This window comes from Nilaparvata lugens, chromosome 7 (genome assembly GCF_014356525.2).
Source record: "Nilaparvata lugens isolate BPH chromosome 7, ASM1435652v1, whole genome shotgun sequence".
In the NCBI taxonomy this organism is placed as follows: domain Eukaryota; kingdom Metazoa; phylum Arthropoda; class Insecta; order Hemiptera; family Delphacidae; genus Nilaparvata; species Nilaparvata lugens.
In genome coordinates, this window is record NC_052510.1 from 36,318,363 (window position 1) to 36,342,019 (window position 23,657).

The window sequence follows — 23,657 nt, forward strand, 5'->3', positions numbered from 1 at the left end:
TAGATCCAACTGTCTTGAGCTGCATAACTTCCCACAAGAAAAAATCTGGTGTGGTACACTCACACAACTTTCCTTGCTCATATTTTAAACTACGATCAGACTTCTGTATATGTGTATATATAATTGTTTTCAGAGAACTTTTTCTTTGTGTGAATTGTGAAATTCGATGATTTTTTTAGTCGTCATTTTTTTAAAGTCGTAAAGACAGCTGTTCTACAGATGAAATATCTCGACTATGTGTTTTTTTTTATGAACTGCGCTACCTACCTACCTCATGCACGAGAAGGAGGTTACTGAGTCCATTTCTCAAGGATGGAGTGGACCCCCATTGGTTTCCCAGAAAGGAGACTCATGCCAGTTGATAGAGCTGATAAATAACTATACAGGGTATGAATTTGAAAAAAATCGGTCAAGTTATTTTTGAGAAAATCGTGAAAAACATGGTTTTCTAGTAATTATTTGCCATTTTTCTCAAGAATATTACGTAGCTCCTGCAATCTTCCCAGAAATGAGACTCGAGTCAGTTGATAGGGCTTATGGATAGCTATCCATGATATAAATTAGAAAATCGTTAGAGCCATTTTCGAGAAAACCGTGAAAAACATGGTTTTTTAGTAATTATCCCCCATTTTTTCCGCCATCTTGAATTGAATTTTATTGAACTTCTTATTGTCGGATCCTCATGGTATAAGGACCTTAAGTTTAAAATGTCAAGTCAATCGTTTAATTAGGAATGGAGTTATGGTGTTCACAGACATACACACACACACACACACACACACACACACACACACACACACACACACACACACACACACACACTCACACACACAGACCAATACCCAAAAATCATGTTTTTGGGGACCTTGAAACGTATAGAAAACTTGAAATTTGGGTAGGCTACCTTAATTTTTTTGGAAAGCAATACTCTCTTTACCTATGGTAGTAGGGCAAGGAAAGTAAAAAACGAAAATCTCCTAGAAGTGGTGAAATCAGTCGGAGAGGCTCTAGGACATGAAATCACTGACCAACAGATTGACAATTGTCACCGCTTACCTACTCAAATGGCAGACAAAACACCGCCCATCATAATCAAGCTGACACGGAAGATAGATGAGAATGAGCTTCTACGCAGACGAAGAATCAAGCGTGATTTCATCTCAACCTACCGACCGACATCCCGTTGTACCTGAACGAGAGCCTGTCTCCTGAAAGAAGGAAGGTGCTGGCAATGGCGAGAGCTGCTAAGATGGAACAAGCACCTGTGGATAAGAAATGGAGAAATACTGATGAGGAAAACGGATAGAAAACCGGTGGTAACTTTGGAAACACTCAAGGACTTGGAAAATCTATCTCAACCTGTGCACCCAGCGGTAACCTTCGGAACAATCGTGGAAGTGAATAAGTTGGCACAACAAGAGAAAGCTGCAGGTGCAAAATCAAATGAGGAAGTACCGATATTAGAAGAGACTGAGCAGAAGTAGAAACGTATTATCGACTTTTAAGTATTCATATGGAATCTTATGTGCGTAAGTTATTCAAATTCATGTTATCCATCATCCTTTTTTATAGAGTGAAGCATTTAATATTAAAAAAATTCATCTTGTCTCTCTTGTCAGTCTACACATTGAATTAGATTATTTTCTTTTTTATTTCATATGACTTTAATTGAGTATCAAAACATTTAAATGATTTCTTCATTGAATATATTTGTAGACTTATTACAAGTATTTGGAGTAGTAGTAGAATTCGTAGAATTAGTAGACGTATATTTTAGACTTAGTAAGTATATTTTAGAACGTGAAGCCTTTCACATACATGATGCAAATATTAATATCCTCATTGTGATTTTTGTTGAAAAATCAAATAACTATACGAAGCTAATATGTAAATATTTATATGGGCTTTGCATTCTCTTCAGTACTCCAGCCAAATGCCAAGCATGATTAATGAAAATACATTGATCAAATTCATACCTGAAATAGTAATTGATGAGCTCTATCAACTGCCACAAGTCCCATATCTGTAAAAATTTCAGGAGCTCCGCCCCATCTATGCAAAGTTTGAGTTTAGATTCTCAATTATCAGGCTTCAGATACAATTTAAACAAAAAATTCAAATGGAAAAGATTGAGCATGTAAATCTCTACAATTAATGTTCAGTAACATTTTCACCTAAAATTTAAAATAAGCTAGAAATTTGAGAAAATGTTATTATTTCAATTGCAAACTGTTGGCAACTGTTGATTCTATTGAATCATTCACTATGAAGAGATAGCAGACCTCGTGTGTCTCCAGTGTTATAGTCCTGTCACCAGCTGTCTTAGATCTTTGAATAGTAGACTTGAGATGCGCGGGAGCACTAGCGTCAGGTGATAAATTTTCATAACGGCAAGGAAAGTTGTGTGAGTGCGCCACTCCAGATTTTTTCTTTATGCTGACACTCCCATATAGGCCTTTGCCTCGGGAGTACCTAATTATTTTCTTTCAGATGTTTGTGTGTGTAGAAGTGATATTTTGTTTTTTATCACTTAACTATTCATACAGTGTAATTAATATTATTTGATATAATATTGTTTTTGTTCTTTTGTACACATCGTAATGGAAATAAAAATGATTAGACTATTATTAAAAAAAGTTATTTTATTTTTAATATTAGTTTTTTACTTTCCTTGCCCTTTTACCAAAGGTAAGAGGTCCGAAATCTACAGTTGATTCCAATGGTGTATAATTTAAGTAAAGGACTGATTCTGGATAATATTTACAACACAAAATTAGTAAGTTGTAGCCCGACCAAGCACCGTTACCACAAAATAACAAATTAAATCAAACATTTAATATTTTAATGTAAATAATACATAAGTTTACCTCAGTTTATTATTATATTTTTGTTCATATACAAATTATAAGTGTGGTTCTGGTTTATTACTTTCCTTGCCCTATTACCATAGGTAAGGAAAGTATTGCTTTCCGAAAAAAATTAAGGTACCCCAATTTCTAAATTTCTATACGTTTCAAGGTCCCCTGATTCCAAAAAAGTGGTTTTTGGGTATTGGTCAGTATGTGTGTGTGTGTGTGTATGTGTGTGTGGGTGTTAACGGAATGACTTGAAATTTGGAACTTAAGGTCCTTACAATATAAGGATCCGACAGGAAGAATTTCGATCAAATGCAATTCAAGATGCCGGCTAAAATGGCGAAAATGTTGTCAAAAACTGGGTTTTTCGCGATTTTCTCGAAAACGGCTCCAACGATTTTGATCAAATTCATACCTAGAAAGTCATTGATGAGCTCTATCAACTGCCACAAGTTTGATTTCAGAAGCTCTGCACCATCTATGCAAAGTTTGGTTTAAATTCCCAATTATCAGGCTTCAGATAAAGTTTGAAAAAAACATTTCAAGTGGAAAAGATTGAGCATAAAAATCTCTACAATTAATGTTCAGTAGCATTTTCATCTAAAATAGAAAATAAGCTAGAAATTAAAGAAAATACGATAAGATTATTCAATTGCAAACTGTTGGCAACTGTTGATTCTATTAAATCATTCACTATGAAGAGATAGCAGACTTCGTGTGTCTGCAGCGCTATTGTCCTGTCACCAGCTGGCTCAGATCTTAGAAAAGTAGAAATGAGATGCGCGGGAACACTAGCGTCAGTTGATCAATTTTCATAACGGCAGGAAAGTTGTGTGAGAGCACCACACCAGATTTTTTTATGAGCATAAGTAGTTGGAAAATGTGGCTAATGATTTTATGTTTATGTTTTGAAGGGACGGATTCAAAGATCCAAAGGTTTGAAGAACCTCACACGTCAACCGAAGCTTATTGTGTGTCCCAAAAGTATGTTAGTTAGGCAAACCAACTCCCGTGTCTTTTACAAGATTCAGGAGTTTCTTCCCCATACCAACATCCCATTCCTCACCTGGTTGCTTACAGCCAAACAGAGCCCTTCTTCTAGCTCCAAGACTTCTGCAATCCAGTATGATATGCTTAGCAGTCTCTTCAGACTGATTACAAAGCCTACACATCTGGCTTTCATTTCTGAGTCCAATTATGTAGAGATGTTTCCTGAAGTGGCCATGTCCAGTTATCAGGGCAATTACCTGCTTGACCTGACCTCTACCCAGACTCACCAGCCACCTGGTGAAGCGAGGGCTTGTGTCTGCCAGCAGTCTTTTGCCAAGTGCTTGACCAGGGCGACCCTGCCATTGCTGGTGGTGTAAGTCCCTGGACCATTTATTTATTGTGTGGAAGGCAGTTGTTTTACTTATGCCACAGCCCGGCTCTGGGCCAAGGAATGGCATACTAGAACCCCGCTTAGCAAGCTCATCTGCACGCTCATTACCTACATGGCCAGGTACCCAACCAAGATGCACAGAGTCAAGCGTTGCAAGCCTGCTGGGCGTTTTGTGGCACTCACACACCAATTTGGACTTGATTTCGTTGGAGTCAAGAGCCTTGAGGGCTGCCTGACAGTCTGACAGGATTACTATATGCTTATTGCAGTAGCGCCTGGCAATGCCTATGTTGGCACAAGCCATGATGCTCCAAATGTCTGCCAGAAAGATGGTGCAGTGTTGTCCCAGACTTGCATAGACTTGTGTTCTAGGTGAATCACTGTACACCCCGTAGCCAGATTTCCCTTCAATGAGAGAACCGTCTGTGTACCAGACAAGGCTGCCTCTTTTGGGATAGGGCCCTTCCTCAGACTTCCACTCCTCTCTAGAGCAGAATTTAACAGAGAAAGGTTTAGTAAAAACCAACTCCGTGCTCATGACATCTGACATCATCTCAAGCACAGGGCTGTGAGCAACAGCTTTGTCGATTGTGCAGTGGCCTGTTCCAGACAGACATTCTCTCCATTGGCCTGCAACTTTCAGTCGATAGGCTGATTTCCGTGCCTCTGCCATAATAAAAATGTTCAATGGCAGTAAGCCAAGAGCAACTTCGAGAGTTGCTGATGGGCTGCTCCTGACAGCTCCAGTGACTAGAAGTGTGCCCATCCTTTGTAGACTTGTGAGTTGGGCTGTGGCTGTAACCTGGTTTACCTTTGTCCACCAGACAAGTGATCCATAAGTTACCTGAGGCCTTATTACTGCCTTATTACTGCCTTGTACAGCCAGAGAGCTATGTGAGTCTTTATCCCCCACATGGAGCCTGCAAATCTTCTGGTCGTCATAAGCGCCCATTCAGCTTTATGCAGTGTATTGTTTAAATGATTGTTCCAAGTCAGCTTTGAGTCAATGGTCAGCCCTAAATATTTGACTGTACTTGATACTTCAAGCCGTGTAAATCCAAGTTTCAACCTGGAGAGAGACTCCAGGCTCTTTTTCCTTGTAAATGGAATGACTGCAGTCTTCGAGGGATTTATAAACTTAGTCCCTCTCCAAGACTCCAGTCATTAACAGTTTTGAGGTTGACGTTCATGACGTCAGCAACAATGTTGGTGAACTTTCCCTGTACCATGAGGACTATGTCATCAGCATAGCCCTGTACAAAGACACCTTTACTTATGAGTTCATTAAGGAGACCATCGACCACAAGGTTCCACAGAAGAGGTGAAAGTACACCTCCCTGCGGACACCTCCTCGTAGGCGCAATCACCATCGACTCACCTTGAATCTGGTCCTTGTTGCAGAATAGCTGATATTATGCCATCCCCCCCCCCCCAGGAGATTTGAAGGGGCCAAACTTGGATATGGCCCATTTAACTTTGGAGAGTGTGACAATTCGCCTGGTATAATAATAATAATAATATCGAGTGACCTGGCTGGCTCAGGTCTGGTGTCAGAGTTTTCAGGTCGCAGCTGATCAATTTCAGGGCCTCTGACATGACCTAACGACTGCTTTTTAGGCAGCCGGGACCGACGGCTTAACGTGTCCATCCGAAACACGGGAGTGGCCCGAGATAAATATCTTGCCCGGGCCGGGATTTGAACCCGGGCCTCTGAATCATAAAGCCAGCATCTGATCCACTCGACTACGGCCACTCCTAGGTTAAAGTCCAGCTTCCACGATCAGCGCTTGGCCATGAGCTCATTTCGCTGTTGCCAGACATGCCTGAGCAATCACACTCAAAGGTACAATCTGGAAAGTGTGTCTCAAGAAGAAGTTTGAGATTCTCATTGAGAAGTTTAAATTCCAGTGGTATATTGTCCCCCTGGCGACCTAAGAGTTCCCAAGAGGCCAATTGGGATTGAAGCTAAAACACGCTGCAGTCTCGCTGCTGCGCTGATACTGTTTACCTCTTGTGTAAATTGTCTCCAAGAGTTTTCTTTAGCTTTCTTGATTGCAAGGCTGTATTCTGTGAGTGCCCTGTGGTATGGCTCCCAAATCGGCTCCGTTTGCAATGGTTATCAAGCTTTCTTACAGCCGCCCTTTTGCGGTCAAGGTCAGCAGTCCACCACTTAGTACTGGTGTGACTCTTTCCCCGCCGCAATGGGCAACTGTCCTGAAAGCAGCTAATGATTGCATTCTGAAGGTCACAAGCAATCTGATGAATGTCTACAAAGCAGGTAACCCTCCTGCCCAGTGACCCAAGTTGAGGCAGACTTGGCTAATGACTTTCGGTTATATTATTATTATGAATGCATATGGCGATGTTTAAATGAGAAATATTTCTTTGTATTCCTTCATTGTTATATTTTTAAGCCATCTTTATATTTATAGCATTCTATAAATTTGGATAATATCTTTGTTTTGTTTTTTCTTGTAATATTGTACTGTTGTTTATGAGAAACAATAAATTCTTTTCTATTCTATTCATTGAGGAAAATATTCTTTTTTCTCAGCTAATCATAAATACTTGTCCGAATCACAGCTAAAATTTGTTCATATCTGCCGTGGCCTTATTTGATGACATAATTTCCAATTAAATATACACTGTGAATTGAGTACTCTCATACTAGATAGAACCATCATTCATCTCTAGTTATACTAAATTGTTTTACCCAATTTTCTCAATATAAAAGTAAAAACTGCACTTATAGAAAAGCTAACCTCCATTTTGACGCAACCTTAATGATAATCACAGTGGTTCCGCTGAGGTCTACAAATTGAGATGCCTTCAATATTTCGCCTATGATATGCTCAAAACTGGCGTTTTTTAACGCTCTTCTAGATTATTTATTTATTTATGTATTTTAAAGTCATATGTTTTGATGTTTACATGAGTTTGTGGATTTAAGTAAAAATTTCAATATTTTTTGCAATTGTAAATGAAGAGTTTTGTTTAGATTTGTATTTGGAAATTGATCAATCTGATAAATTCAAAATTGTAGTAGATACATTTTTTGGACTCAGAATTGTGTACGAATAATATTATCATTTAAGTTACGTAAGTAGCATAACCTTTAGACTGTGTATTCTAAATTAAGGTTTGAAACAGTTTTGGGCAAATGCCTGTTGTTTTTACCTGAATTGTATTTGCATATGAATAAATAAATAAATAATTTACCCAGTATTACGGCCTCAATTGCTGTCATAAGTTTTCGTACACCACCGGTCTATACAAAGCAAATCACTTGTTATATTGCAAAGGAAACCATTTTTGCGAGGTATTTGTTCTCATTTCTTCTCTTATATTGGTATCGCATCACACTAAGCAGACAATTGGTTTTTGTATTTACTTACATTATTTTTTTGCTGTATAGTTGATTTTTGTTTTCAAAGATATTCTGTGTTTGTTTGTATCAATTCAAATTCAAAATTATTTCCATATCTATGATAAAACATAGAGTCACTTAATCTATCAATCTGTTTTGTCTAATCTGATTTATGAATTGGCATTGATTGTGGTGTGTTATGGCAGGGGTTCAGTGCTGGTTCGAGGCCCATCACCAATTGCCGTGACGTCACCGTTGAGCCATGACTGTGAGCAGCTGGTGCTGCACCCGGAGAAAGTGTCGTCACTGATGAGCTGTGAAGACGTGTGCCCTCCTTCGCCGTCTGTCAGCATGTCGGTGCAGCACGGCTCCAACTCAGTCGACCCCTCCTCGGCGTCTGTGTCCAGCTTCGGCTCAATCACCCGACTCAGCAACGACACACTGGTGGCTGCTTCCCCATTAAGAAAAAGGTCTGTTCCAGTCTAGTGTGCTCAATATTATAAATGTACATTTTTCTTATCACCCATATGCGCGTGCGTGGGAAATGGAATTGAATGATCATGCCTACCGGCGGGTGTATTTATTTATTTGATACATTCATACTTACAAATTCATTCGTAAATTAATTGAATTTATTGAATGAGAATTGATATTGTGAAATTTTTCCTTAATTGGAAAAACACAGTTTCATACATAATTCTATAAATATGGATTGAAACACAGTTTTATTCAATTCATTTTTATAAATTTTTATGTGACAAAAATAAAACTGTTTTTTTTCATTCACTACTTATCATACTACTTTTCATTCTACTACATAAATTATTGTGGAACGAACGAGGCTTTTATCACTCAAAACCGTTTTGGCTTCGAACCCACGCAGCGCTAAGAGACTGAAGAACTTCAATACATTCTGCTTACCTGGCCGATAAATTAGTGATTTAAAAAAATCAAGATCCAATGTTCAACATGTATGTTCAGCCAATCTGTAATCCAGCATGGTGCTGTTTTCATTATTATTCAAAGATCCCTAAATTTGAATTGCTCAAATAATATTCTCAATCATGAATATGTAACCGGTGGAGGTATTTTTAAACCCTACACCACACCTGAAATCATTTTTGTAACCCGTGATATTTTTGTCTCTCTACTTGGTTAATCTTCCGAAATATAAAATATATAAGAATACATGTGGTTTGATAGACATTCTTGCAGTCTATACCGACGCTGCGCACCAATGTAAACGGAGGGTGGTGTTTCTTCTCTTCTTGAATATTTGCTAAAGTTTACTGCTATCAAATCATCTACCGGTATTTGAATCCTTGATTGGTTGGGAGCTTTTAGTGGATTCGTTCATTCAAATGCACAGATTATCATCATTAACTAATTGTCACCTATTTTAGCAACTAGCAACTACGAGCCAGGAACTTCAATGAAAAATACTAATAAAATTCAACTTCGGGTTTATTGAACTCTAAATAGGTAGATCGAATTAATAGTCAGGTAACATGTCAAATTTTCAAACAGAACAAAGTGATTCAGCAATTGATTCACAAAAAATATATTCAATTATTCCAATCTACACATTTTGGGAACCTGCTAACTTGCTGCATTTAAATTTGGGCCTCGGTCATTCTATGAAATTAGATTTTGAGCTTAATAAGAAAAACAACAAAAGTTTGGCACTCACCATTTTAACAATATTCAAACTTGGACTCTTCAGAAACACTCACATACGCTTTAATAAAACTCACTATACTTGAACTCACACGCACAAAAAATTTCCTGATTCTACTCCTACTAACTCTATAAAATTTGGTTTCCTACTGAACTAGATAGAAATTACTGAAAACTCAACAATTTGTCCCTCTGAATGGGAAATGGGCCCATTCAGAGGACCGAGGCTCGCACACCGTTACATGTTTTCCCAGTTACGTCTCAATTCCAACTGTGGCCTTTTCACTGAAAATTATTCCCCTCCACGAGCGTTGAGCACAACTTCCAGTGGAAAAGCCAAAGCTGCAAAAAGGTCAATGCTCGTACAATTTTCAAATACAGTGGCTTTTTCGACATGAAATTGAAACTGCACTTGGAAAATGCACGAAAATTGCTTTAATTTTGACAACTAAGCAACAAGTTAGCAAATTCAAACAAGACAGAGTCAATTCTCACACTAAAAACGCAGGGTTCAACAAACAGTAAAATCAAAGTTCATTTCAGTTCAAAAACCTGAAAAATAATATAAGATACAAACAAACAACTACAATAATACCCACTCAATATTCACACTATTACAAATACTATTATTGACCATACTGAAAACATATTGAACGTTTTATTTTGTATATTACTGTGAAAAATAAATTATCATCGATCCAAGAGACATCATTAAAGGTAGTATCTTTAATAATTGTGGGCGAATAAATAGTATAATTTTTTAAACTATTCTTCTAAGAAATGTGAACAACGGAAGTTTGAAGAGAGCAGACGTTTGTATGTGATTGAGCTTTTTCAAGGGATCTGATTTTGATAAGAAACAGCCACCTCAAATAGGATGCTTTGACTAGAGAGAATAATTGCAGAGTCGCATTTAAAGGCTCAGTAAATTGTGCACCCGAGTTGAAAGCAGTCAAAATCGATTGGAAAGTCTAAGATAGGTTAAAATGAATTGAGTTATGCATTGCATGCATCAAAGCATTCTGCAGCTGACATGTTGACTCCAGACCTGCTTTAATTACAGTGTTGTCAACTTAGAAAAGGCAACTAGGAATGTGTTGAGGGGTACTCAAGTTGATTATTGATAATAATTGTCAGACATGTTTTATGATATTTCATGATTACATATTATAGCAATTCCATTAAAGAAAAGACCTGAGCCATTATTGTACCCGTAAAAATCTGAAGGTTTGGATTATTCATCTATAGAAATAAACACTCTATTATTTATTTCAGTCTGATGGATGGGAGAAGTGGTTCGGTGACCTCAATAGGATCAATGAGTACAGCGTCAGTGTGCTCGAACATACAGCAGCGGGTGGTGATACCTCATCAAAAGACCTCATCCGAAAGTCCACCAAATGTCTTCATCTTTTCTGAGAGCTCAGTCTCTGTTGAAAGCGTCAAAATGACACTCTCTTCCATTCTACACAAACAAAGGTGAGATATTATTCAATAAAGTTGTTTTTAGTACATCCATCCCATTCCATTATGGTACATGAAAGAATTAAATCTTGATCTTATCGCCTTAGCATAAGATAATAATCTTGCTAACTATTCATTTATGACAGTATGAGGCTCATTTATTGCTTGAATTCAGGCCAGGTATGATCTTTCCGCAAGGGACTCGCCCCCCACCAACGAATTTACTCTATTATTATTCATCTTCCTTCATTTTTCTTCCTATATAAACATTTTTCTATTCAACTCTAGTAGATGTTCCTAATTAATTTCTTGTGTTTCTATTTTCACTCTCAGGTATATATGCCACACATTAGTAAACAACATCGTCATATACAAGATAATTAAAGCAATATTGATATAATACTCAATACTTGTATTCTCTTCAAGATTGACGGTTTAATCAATTAAATTTGATAATCTTTTTTTTACGCAGAAAAATCCGTCAAGAAACGATAGCGCTTCTTCACGCTGTCAATCAACCGGATTATAAAAATGGAAAAATAAAAGCACAATTATGAAGTAAAATTGCCCGAGATCTTAATAAAACTAAAAAAATATTCTCATTTGGAAACAAGTCAAAACCATATTAACTTTTCGAAAAATTGTCTGTATTTTTGCTAAATCATGTGTCCATCAAATTCAACTTTAGCATTTTGAACAGCATTCATGTACTCAAGTTGCCAAAGCACTACTATTGAAGCAAATTTCAAGGCTAAACCAGCAAAGAAAATCTAATCCACTGGAGTAATTATGAACTCATTAGTAATTTAATTATAATACAGGGTTGCACATAGTTTTATTAAATCCAATCAATTTAAAATGACGTCATCTAACGGAAGCAATTTCAGGAAATCTAATAAATGAATTAGACGACTATGCGATGACGTCATTTTAAGGCCAGTCACCAACGTACCGTTACTGGACATTTTCCATTTTCGGCTGACAGGCGAACTATCGTCTGTACGACTTTTCCAACTTTTCATTTTTACAGCTGAAAACCAGAAGTAAGTGGCAGTAAGTTTGGTCGCTGGTGTGTGCCAGTAGTTTGTGTGCTCTTGCAGGTCAGCAGTTAAAGAAGTCTGTTTGTCTGTCACACATTCCGGTTTTCGTCTGTACAGTCAAAAATATCCCGCAAAACGTAACGTTAATGGCTGGTTGAAGTTTTTTAAACGTATGTGCAATCGGACATAGAGTACCGGTAATAAGTATTATCAATAATAAAAATAAATAATATCTTTCCTCTATAATATTATCATGAGTTTAAATACAATTTGTGAGTTTTCGATAATTGGTTTGCAGATACACGGTATACCCACTGAATCTAACTCAAATGCTGACGACACCGTGGCAGAACCAAGCGAGCCTGGTAGTGGTGTCAGGCAGTGTTCCGGCCAGCCTGGTTCCGCGCCTGGTGTCCTTCGTGCTGAAGGGCAAGGGCCGCCTGCTCTGCCTCTGCTCTGACCTGCTTGGCACATTCCTGCCCCCCTTCAGAACCGCCGAGGTCCGCCCTGACGAGCTCGTCACTTTCTCCTACTCCACCTGGAAGCATGTCAGCCTCATGCATCACATATTCTGCTACCAGCCTTCGCCCACCCCGGCCAAATTCTCTCAGGATGAGCAGAGGTCTGTTGATAACAAGAGCCAAATCTGCACCTTATTATCCTTGTAAATTTCGGTAATTATACTTGTGCTGGGTCGCACGAACCCAACGTTAGTAGTCTGTCTACTAACTTTGGCACGAACCAACTCCAACTTTTATATTTCATTCCATTTTTTTTCATTTTCATTTTTCATCCCACTGACCACCTATGAAAGGGGTATACGGATTTGTCAATTATAATCTAAGTCGTCAATCTTTGAATTTTATAATGCAAGAAGAATTCGTCACTGGAATAAGGACAAACCTGCTACAACTCCTCCCTCACCTTAATTCTAAACTTTTCACCTGTAAGAGCCTTAATGCGTGTTGGCAATGAATTTTAAAGCCCAATTCCTGCACTCTTTACACCCCTCTCATACATTCATACTAGTTCGATGAATGTCGTCTCTGAGGTTTTGTCTATATCTGGTATTGTATGAGTGGAACAACTCTCCTGTATTGAACCTATCTCTATTCTTATCAATAAAACAAATAACCTCCAAAATATAAGATAGTAAACCCAGCTGTTACATCAGCTTCACTATCCCTATCATTATAATTTGTTGATTTTACAAAAATAAACAGTTCAGTTTATAACCAAAACGAACCACATTACTTAACTTATATACACCTGGTAGTGGGAGAATCTCTAACTCTTTGAAATAATCTCTACAACTTGCTCTAAAATATTCACCCACTATCACTCTAACTGTCAACTTTTGAATCCTAAATATATGTATTGCATGAGTTGAATTGCCCCAAAATATAATACCGTATGAAAGAAGAGAATGGAACACAGCAAAATAAACACTTCTAAGCGTTCCTGTATCCAGAAATTTCTTCAAGGTTCTAGGAACAAATACTGCCGAGTTGAGTTTGCTTTTTAGCTGGTCTAAATGAGGTCGCCATGAGAGTTCAGAGTTCAGCACTACTCCAAGTACTTTTGCCTCGTTTGCTGAACCTATGTTACCATCTCTCATATCCAATACTGCTTCCCGAGCCGTCCTGAATGGAATCTGCACAGTCTTATTGTAATTCAGTACCAACATATTTGAGGCTAGCCATTCTTCTAGTTTCTGAAGAGCTCTTCTACTTTCAGATTCCATATCATGCTGACTGTTACTTTTCAATAAAATACTCATGTCATCAGCGTATAAAAAACAGTGTGCTGGTTCAAGGTGTGGTGGCAAGTCATTAATATATATACAAGGAAAAGCAAAGGACCAAGGACTGATCCCTGAGGGACCCCACTCCTCGCCTGTAACCATTCCGACTGATACACAAAAGAGTGAGACTGTATTTCCACCCGCTGATATCTCTCATCAAAGTATGATACAAACCACTTGTGAACCTTGCCTTCAAAACCATATAATTTCATCTTTTTCAATGTTCACAAGATCGAACAAAAGCTTTGGAAAGATCGGCAATCAGGCCACATACCCTGGATCCTCCATCCACAGAATTCAGCACTTCATCCATAGAAGAAAAAAGCGCATCACCTGTAGAAGTGCCGGGCCTGAATCCAAACTGTTTAGGGGACAGCAATTTTAACTTGCTTAAGTACCTTCTGAATCTATGGAGCACTACGTGTTCGAATATCTTTTGGAATACAGATGGATTGGCAATCGGTCTGTGATTTTCAGGAAGCTTGTGGTCACCTTTCTTATAAATGGGGACTACTTTAGAATATTTCAACTTAACGGTACACAACTGGCTTGCATTGATTTATTAAAGATATAAGTCAGAGGTTCAATTATATGTTCGGCTGTTTGTTTTACTAGATGGTTTGAAATATTTTAGTGATCATTGGATTTTTTATTTTTTTAATGATTTAATTATCTTTCAAAGTTCTGTTCTACTTATTGGATCAAATTCTTTCAAGTGGAAAGTGGGCGACTGTTGATGAACATTTTCAAATTTTATTCAAGTAAGTTACAATACATTCTGGTTCATACACGAATCTACAATAAATTACAGTACAAAATTGCTAAAGAACTTTAAAAAATCATCTACTTCAGTATATTTAAAGATAGCTTTTTGTATTTTCAGAGGAGTATTTATGAAATAATTATTTAGTAAATCTGCAGCTTCTTTGCCTCCTTTTATAATTCCAGTTTCATTGGCTATGTTTGTTTCTAATGTTGAAGCGGTACTCTTTCCTGTCTCAGCCTTAACTAGTTTCCATATTTCTCTTGTTTGATTTGTAGATTTTTTTATAAATTTACTAGCGGCAATTTTTTGGCAGCATTCAGGACCTTTCTATAAGTATTTTTATAAATTCTAAAATAGGATTCTAAGTTTAGGTATTTTATACCTGACGATGTAATTAAGTGAATCATAGTACCTACCGAAGATGTCATTTTCAATAAGAAGCTCAGTGTCTTTAATCTGTCTCTAGATATCCTAATACCTTGAGTAATCCACGATAGCTTATCTATTTTTACCTTGCCCACTGATCTTTCTGGAACATATTGATTACAGTGACCTATATAGGAGTTCATGAAGCTATTGAACATCGTATCGACATCTGTAGAATTGTAAACAGAGCGCCAGCATTCATTTGAAAGCCCGTTATTTGAAGTTGTTACGTTTTTTTATGATTAATTACTGTGTACTTTTTATTTTTCCCGTACGGCAAACATTTTTTCTCCTCAGAGTTTTTAATTTCTGTAATTTTAGTCTAGCACTACCACCATCGTGATCGAAAAAAGAGCAGGGAATAGTAACTATTAATGCACCAATCAAGGTCAATTCTAAATAATTTCTGATTCAGAACTGTTCTGCAAGTACAGAGATATCTTGAATCAGCTGATTATACCTTCTTAAAATGCTGATCAGAAATTATTTAGAATTGACCTTGATTGGTGCATTAAATGAAAGAAAGAATCATTATTGATACTTCATGGTGCATCACCATCAAGACTACGGAGCCTAAACCAGAAAAGAATCTTGACCCCTGGTTCTGCCTTATTGCCAAGTAAGTCAATTGCAGTTCATTTCAAATTGCAAATTACACCGCCAAAACTGAAATCTAAAATAAAATAATATCAAACTGTGTTTGCGTTCATAGTGTAGAGAGCTATTAGCTTGAGTTGTCATTATGGCGTAACTATAGTGAGGTCCACGTTATAATGGCAGTGGATAAAGATAGAAGAATAGCGATGCCGATTCTCTGCATTAATTATATTTCTACACTGTCAAAAACCTAATTGGCATCGCTGTGGACCTAGAAAAGGATAGTACCACCGGCTATGTCGAATGATAGACAAGGATAACAAAACCACAGTTAATCAAATACTGTCTTTATAACGTGGACCTTACTATAGTGGCCTATATTCTTCTCTGGGTTAGACTCTGTGATCTTGATGGTGATTATTGATGCACGAGTTATTTCGATTGACACCACTAATCAGCTGTTTATGATGGAAACATTAGAATGGTTGAGTTCAAAGCCACTGATCAATTCCATCGGGTTTTTTTACGTTCAGTAAAAAACCTGATCACAGATTAGTGATCACAGATGAACCACAGATTGGAAAGTCGGCTAGTATCTTGACGCCATAATCCGCCATCTTGAAAGAAAGTGTAGCATTGTAATACAGCAGTAGTTTTAATTTCTAACAAGATGATGCAGTCATGTGTCGTGGTCTTGGTGCACTCAAATCTTGGTTAGATTGATACCTTCCATTTTGTGTGTATTCTGTGGCTGAACGGTTGCTCATGAGTCGTGACTGACAGATGTTTCCCTTGTTGATCATATTTTGTAAACAAAACTAGAACTTAACCTATTTCATTGTAATCAATTAAAATGGAAAACCATCAGGTGATTGGAGTAGTTTTAAATGCTTTGTAAAATATTATAAATGTTATTGAATTTATGTAATCATGCATTTCTCTGCTCCCAAATACATTATAATGGAGTCCATCATTTGTAAACAACCTCATATTAAGCCATGTATGTTTACGTTCAGCTACTCTATTTACGTTCTTTTCCATCGGTGACGTTTTTTTCTTCTTATCAGTTAGACCAAAGACCTTGAAGAGGTATAAACGCACAATACCTATGCCTTCCCAATGCTAGCTCTTACTTGAAATTAAAGGTTCCATTGAGGTATTTTAGCACGAGATATTATATAATATATAGTTTTTGTAATATTATAGATCACAAAAATCTTCAAGATCTTTAGTATGTAATAATCTCCCAGACTGTCCCCTTAATGGCCGATTTCAATTCCAAATTATCTAGCGCTGCATGTGAGTCTATGCATCGTTTAACGACAAAACAGTACATCGTTCAGAGCCACGTTCACTCACCAATCTCATCGTTCACTCACCGATTAGTGGCTTTGAACTCAACTAATGTCATTTTGGTGAACGAAAATCGAGTCATAACCGCACTATTGGTACCCATGCTTTACATTGGTTGAGTTCAAAGCCACTGATCAATTCCATCGGTTTTTTTTCACGTTTAGTAAAAAACCTGATCACAGATGAACCACAGAATGGAAAGTCAGCTAGTATCTTGACACCATAATCCGTCATCTTGAAAGAAAGTGTACCTAGCATTGTAATACAGCAGTAGTTTTAATTTCCAACAAGATGATGCAGTCATGTGTCGTAGTCTTGCTGCACTCAAATCTTGGTTAGATTGATACCTTCCATTTTATGTGTATTCTGTGGCTGAGCGGTTGCTCATGAGTCATGACTGACAGATGTTTCCCCTGTTGATCATATTTTGTAAACAAAACTAGAACTTAACCTATTTCATTGTAATCAAATTAAATGGAAAACCATCAGGTGATTGGAATTGTTTTAAATGCTTTGTAAAATATTTTAAATGTTATTGAATTTATGTAATCATGCATTTCTCTGAAAATTCCATGAGCTCCGTAATATCTTGAGAAAAATGGCGGAAAATGACCAAAAACCAGGTTTTTCACGGTTTTCTCGAAAACGGCTCTAACGATTTTCTTCAAATTCAAGCCATGGTAGCTATTCATAAGTCCTATCAAATGACATGAGTTTTTTCCTTGGAAAATTGCAGGAGCTCCGTAATATTCTTGAGAAAAATGGCGGATAATTACTAAAAAACCATGTTTTTCACGATTCTTTCAAAATAACTTGACCGATTTTCTTCAAATTCATACTCTGTATAGTTATTTATCAGCTCTATTACTGGCATGAGTCTCCTTCTGGGAAACTAATGGGGGGTCCACCCCATCCTTGAGAAATGGACTTTGTAACCTCCTTCTCGTGCATGAGGTAGGTAGGTAGAGCAGTTCATAAAAAGAACAAATAGTCGAGATATTTCATCTGTAGAACAGCTGTTTTGACAACTTTAAAAAAATGACGACCAAAAAAATCATTGAATTTCACAATTTACACAAAGGAAAAAGTACTCTGAAAACAATTATATATACACATATACAAAAGTCTGATCGTTGTTTCGAATATGAGCAAGGAAAGTTGTGTGAGTGTACCACACCAGATTTTTATTACTTTCCTTGCCCTATTACCATAGGTAAGGAAAGTATTGCTTTCCAAAAAAAATTAAGGTACCCTAATTTCATGTTTTCTATACGTTTCAAGGTCCCCTGAGTCCAAAAAAATGATTTTTGGGTGTTGGTCTGTGTGTGTGTATGTGTGTATGTGTGTGTGTGTGTATGTCTGTGAACACGATAACTCCATTCCTAATTAACCGATTGACTTGAAATTTTAAACTTAAGGTCCCTATACCATGAGCATCCGACAATAAGAAATTCAATAAAATCCAATTCAAGATGGCGGAAAAAATGGCGGATAATTACTAAAAAACCATGTTTTTCACGTTTTTCTCGAAAACGGCTCTAACGATTTTCTTCAAATTTATACCATGGATAGCTATTTATAAGCCCTATCAACTGACATGAGTCTCATTTCTGGGAAAATTTCAGGAGCTCCGTAATATTCTTGAGAAAAATGGCGGATAATGACTAAAAATCCATGTTTTTCACGGTTTTCTCGAAAACGGCTCTAACGATTTCCTTCAAATTTATACCATGGATAGCTATTTATAAGCCCTATCAACTGGCATGAGTCTCATTTCTGGGAAAATTTCAGGAGCTCCGTAATATATTTGAGAAAAATGGCGGATAATGACTAAAAATTCATGTTTTTCACGATTTTCTCAAAAATAACTTGACCGATTTTTTTCAAATTCATACCCTGTATAGTTATTTATCAGCTCTATCAACTGGCATGAGTCTCCTTCCTGGGAAACCAATGGGGGGTCCACCCCATCCTTGGGAAATGGACTTAGTAACCTCCTTCTCGTGCATGAGGTAGGTAGGTAGCGCAGTTCATAAAAAGAACACATAGTCGAGATATTTCATTTGTAGAACAGCTGTTTTGACGACTTTAAAAAAATGACGACTAAAAAAATCATCGAATTTCACAATTATTATTCACACAAAGAAAAAGTACTTTGAAAACAATTTTATTTACACATAAACAGAAGTCTGATTGCAGTTTCAAATATGAGCAAGGAAAGTTGTGTGAGTGTACCACACCAGATTTTTTTTGACACACATACACACATACACACACACAGACCAATACCCAAAAATCATGTTTTCGAGAAAACGGTGAAAAACATGGATGTTTACGTTCAGCTACTCTATTTACGTTCTTTTCCATCGGTGACGTTTTTTTTTTCTTATCAGTTAGACCAAAGACCTTGAAGAGGTATAAACGCACAATGCCTATGCCTTTCCAATGAAATGCTCTTACTTGAAATTAAAGGTTCCATTGAGGTTTTTTAGCGCGAGATATTATATAATATATAGTTTTTGTAATATTATAGATCACAAAAATCTTCAAGATCTTTAGTATGTAATAATCTCCCAGACTGTCCCCTTAATGGCCGATTTCAATTGCAAGTACAGTAACGCTGCATGTAAGTCTATGCATCGTTTAACGACAAAACAGTACATCGTTCAGAGCCACGTTCACTCACCAATCTCATCGTTCACTCACCGATCTCATCGTTCACTCACCGATTGGCTTTGAACTCAACTAATGTCATTTTGGTGAACAAAAATCGAGTCATAACCGCACTATTGGTACCCGTGCTTTACATTGGTTGAGTTCAAAGCCACTGATCAATTCCATCGGTTTTTTTTCACGTTTAGTAAAAAACCTGATCACAGATGAACCACAGAATGGAAAGTCAGCTAGTATCTTGACACCATAATCCGTCATCTTGAAAGAAAGTGTACCTAGCATTGTAATACAGCAGTAGTTTTAATTTCCAACAAGATGATGCAGTCATGTGTCGTAGTCTTGCTGCACTCAAATCTTGGTTAGATTGATACCTTCCATTTTATGTGTATTCTGTGGCTGAGCGGTTGCTCATGAGTCATGACTGACAGATGTTTCCCCTGTTGATCATATTTTGTAAACAAAACTAGAACTTAACCTATTTCATTGTAATCAAATTAAATGGAAAACCATCAGGTGATTGGAGTTGTTTTAAATGCTTTGTAAAATATTTTAAATGTTATTGAATTTATGTAATCATGCATTTCTCTGCTCCCAAATACATTATAATGGAGTCCATTATTTGTAAAAAAACCTCGTATTCAGCCATGTCTGTTTACGTTCAGCTACTCTATTTACGTTCTTTTCCATCAGTGGAAAGTACGATTAACTGATTAGTGAACAAACCGGATATGACATTTTTTTTATCAGTTAGACCAAAGACCTTGAAGAGGTATAAACGCACAATGCCTATGCCTTTCCAATGAAATGCTCTTACTTGAAATTAAAGGTTCCATTGAGGTTTTTTAGCGCGAGATATTATATAATATATATATTTTTTTTTAATATAGATCACAAAAATCTCCAAGATCTTTAGTATGTAATAATCTTCCTGCTTGTCCCCTCAATGGCCGATTTCAATTGCAAGTACAGTAACGCTGCATGTAAGTCTATGCATCGTTCAATGACCAAACAGTACATCGTTCAGAGCCACGTTCACTCACCGATCTCATCGTTCACTCACCGATCAGTGGCTTTGAACTCAACCAATGTGTTTGTGTTACATGAAGGTCGATCGCGGTTTTGACTTAAATTGAAAGCTAAATATCGACCTGACCGTTCTCTTCGTACCCTTCAGTCGTTCTTCCACTAGTGGGATCCTAACCTAATGTAATACTCATATACTTACAATGTTATGAGAGTGCGATTATGGCTTTTGATCTATTACTGAATACTTTTTTAATCGAAACTTACTGATTGAGCATCTATTATTCCACGATAATAAAGTTGGAATGAACATTTGAGGTTGAGTGGTAGAGAGAACTTGAAAGTCCTAACTCCGCCTAGTAAAGAATTTTTCATTTTTCATTTTCATTGAAATAAAACGGAGAACAGCCCAAGAGTCTGTTCCAAAAATTTAGTTGTCAAAATTGAATTTTTTAAACAAAAATTCACATTTCTTGTTTAGATTCACAATTTGATAATTACTGGACATATGAATTTGAAATTTGTATATATTATTAAGCCGTGTCCACACTAAACAAATGTTCGAACAAATTTTTGTTGAGAGCCTCAGGGACAAACATTTTAAAAAGTTTGGACAATCATTGTTTGTCAAACCAAAAATTTACTGTTCTACCAAACGTTTTCTGTAGAATATAAGAAGCTTCAGTGGTTCAGTCAGTTGATAGAAGTACACAGAAGCAAGCGAATACTTGTAAGTGATTCAGAGATTACCCTCTCCCAACGACATGTGTCCATGTTTCTGGACCGGAAAGCTAAACGAATTGTCTTCCATAGTATCTCATTGTAGCGTTCAACTTGCCCATTACCTTGAGGGTTGTAGGGAGTCGTGCAACTGGTAGCTATACCCTTGGACATTAAATGATTTTTGTATGATATTAGGCTACACACTTAATATAAGTAGACGATAAAAATTTATACATATTTTTGAATATTTTATTCTATTCAAAATACCAGCCAACAAATATTTTTCATCTGCGATTCAAATCTGAAACGTGCGAACTGGAGTCAGCCGTTGTTGATAGTCGGCCAGCTGATAATTGTTACAACTTTTGCCGATAGATAGCACAATCGGCAATGCCAACCAGACGACTGGTTTTTAAATTTTAGATTTTAGGTTATGTTGTAAAAGGAAACATTGTCACCAATAACGTGAGTTATTAAAATTATTTGATTTGCAGTTTCTATAAAAAAATGTGAGTGGAGGTTAAATGTTGTGTACATCACGAGTGAAAAATGCTTTTTCTCCCTCAGGGAAATTGTTGCCCTCGGCTTCGCCTTGGGCTTCAAACTTTTCCCCTCAGGAGAATAAGCGGTACTTTTCACTCTAGATATTCAAATAACTATTAACTTCTTTTGATAGAAAACTGGTGCCTTTATCGGTGTGTATGTATGATGGATAGCCAAAAAAACACAATAAAAACAGCAACTCACTGACAAAAAACCACAATAGACCTGCTTCTGACTAGGAACTCGCAGACAACAAATAGTTTGCCAGTTGTTCAGTCCAAACAAAGATGGCGGCGCAATTCTTTTTGGTGACGCGTCCACATTTGCCAGGTGCAATCATTTTTTTGTGAAACATAATAAAATTTGCCCAAACTGTTTCAACATACACGTTTGTAGAAAATTAATTGTTCAGTGTGGACCCGGCTTTAGACTACCAAACAATGAACTCTTGAAAATCTTCTTTTATTTGCGAATCATAATTTACATTTTATTGTTGTATCACAATTTGCAGTATCTTCTTTTTTATTGATTTTTTGGTTTAGAATTCTCTCTTGCTTACGTGTTCATAATGTCTTGTTATTCCATTTTTTCCTAATGAATAAAATATTTATTTATCTAATTTATCAATATTATTCTGTTGCAGTATACGGAGCGGTATCCCAAACAGTGTTGAAATTCAAGATACGGATAAAAGGCAACACACATTAGACGTGAAGGTGTTGGGTGCAGAAGAGACATGGCAGACTCCCAGCCTCATTCTGGCCACATCAGATAACGGCGGCAAAATCATTTTCTCTCAAGTGCATCTAGAAGTAGATCCCATGCAATATGAAAATGACGAATCCAAACATAAAGCATTACGCAGCAGTGATAAGGCACGCGTTGAGATACTGATTGATCTGCTGTCTACTCACCTGGGATTGAAGTGCGGAAAACAGGGACCCGATCCCAAATACACCCCAGCTTATTTCTTGGGAACACATGAGTTGAAACTGGAGTTTATGGAGTCTTTGAAAGGGAGTATGGACGACAGCAATACATTAAAACTGACAGAGATAATGGTGAAATTTTGTGGGAAAGGCGTTTCACCTCCAGAGGCTTCATCAACATTCATGCCTGTTATGATGTACGCCTGTCCTGATTCATTCTCAACTGTAATTTATTTTGAGAATTTGAACACGAAAAAACTCGGTCGATTAGTGATTTATTCGAAGGTTATGGCTTCGGCAGCATTGTTATTGGATGGGAGGAAATTGGCTCATGGATTAGCTGTTATCCCGTACACACAGACGAAAGGCATCAGCAATTGCTGGCTGAGCCCCGACGGCTGTGCCACATTCTCCATTCAACTACACATTCCAATCGATTCAGTTTTGGGACAGAACCTGACACTCCTCCAGCACCTTGTGACTGTTGCAACAGTGTCCTCAATCTGTTCCATTCCAGGACTAGAGAATCTTGACGTGTGTCTGAAATGGCCGAACGACATTTACGCCGGCAAATTGCTGAAAATTGGAGGCTCAACTCTACGTTGCATCGTCCACAATCGTGTGGGCATCTGCAACGTGAGTCTTGGTCTGAATCTGTCCAACAAGGAGCCTACCACCTGTATAAACGACATGATCACCGAATTGAATAAGAAGACCGGCTCGAGTATTGCGTCATTGTCGCATGAGAAGTTTTTTGCCATCGTTTTCACCGAACTGGAACGAATTGTCGACTTGGTCCAGAATGGGCAAATTGAAGATGTCATATCACTCTACTATAAATACTGGCTGCACAGGTTGGTCATTTTTCATCTCACTCTCAACGTATATATTAGAAATAACTCGAAATTACCTCTTATTTTTTAATGATTATTTCGTAATTCATAATCATACAAACAATATTTTACTTCTTTCGAGAAACAACTTTCACTTCAAATCACGAATGCGCTCCAAACAGTTATGCTCATTATCAGAACTT

The 23,657-nt window shown here is 37.2% G+C and overlaps 1 protein-coding gene across 2 annotated transcripts in view; it reads left to right on the forward strand.

Moving 5' to 3' along the window:
• The window catches only part of LOC111058010 (biotin--protein ligase), a 98,410-nt gene that overhangs the window by 71,915 nt on the left and 2,838 nt on the right, over positions 1–23,657 (forward strand). For both annotated transcript variants that reach the window (XM_039432641.1, XM_039432642.1), the window contains exons 8-11: positions 7,810–8,073; positions 10,556–10,759; positions 12,083–12,406; positions 22,336–23,475. In XM_039432641.1, the coding sequence (XP_039288575.1) occupies positions 7,810–8,073; positions 10,556–10,759; positions 12,083–12,406; positions 22,336–23,475 (1,932 nt within the window). The remainder of the gene's footprint in view (positions 1–7,809; positions 8,074–10,555; positions 10,760–12,082; positions 12,407–22,335; positions 23,476–23,657) is intronic.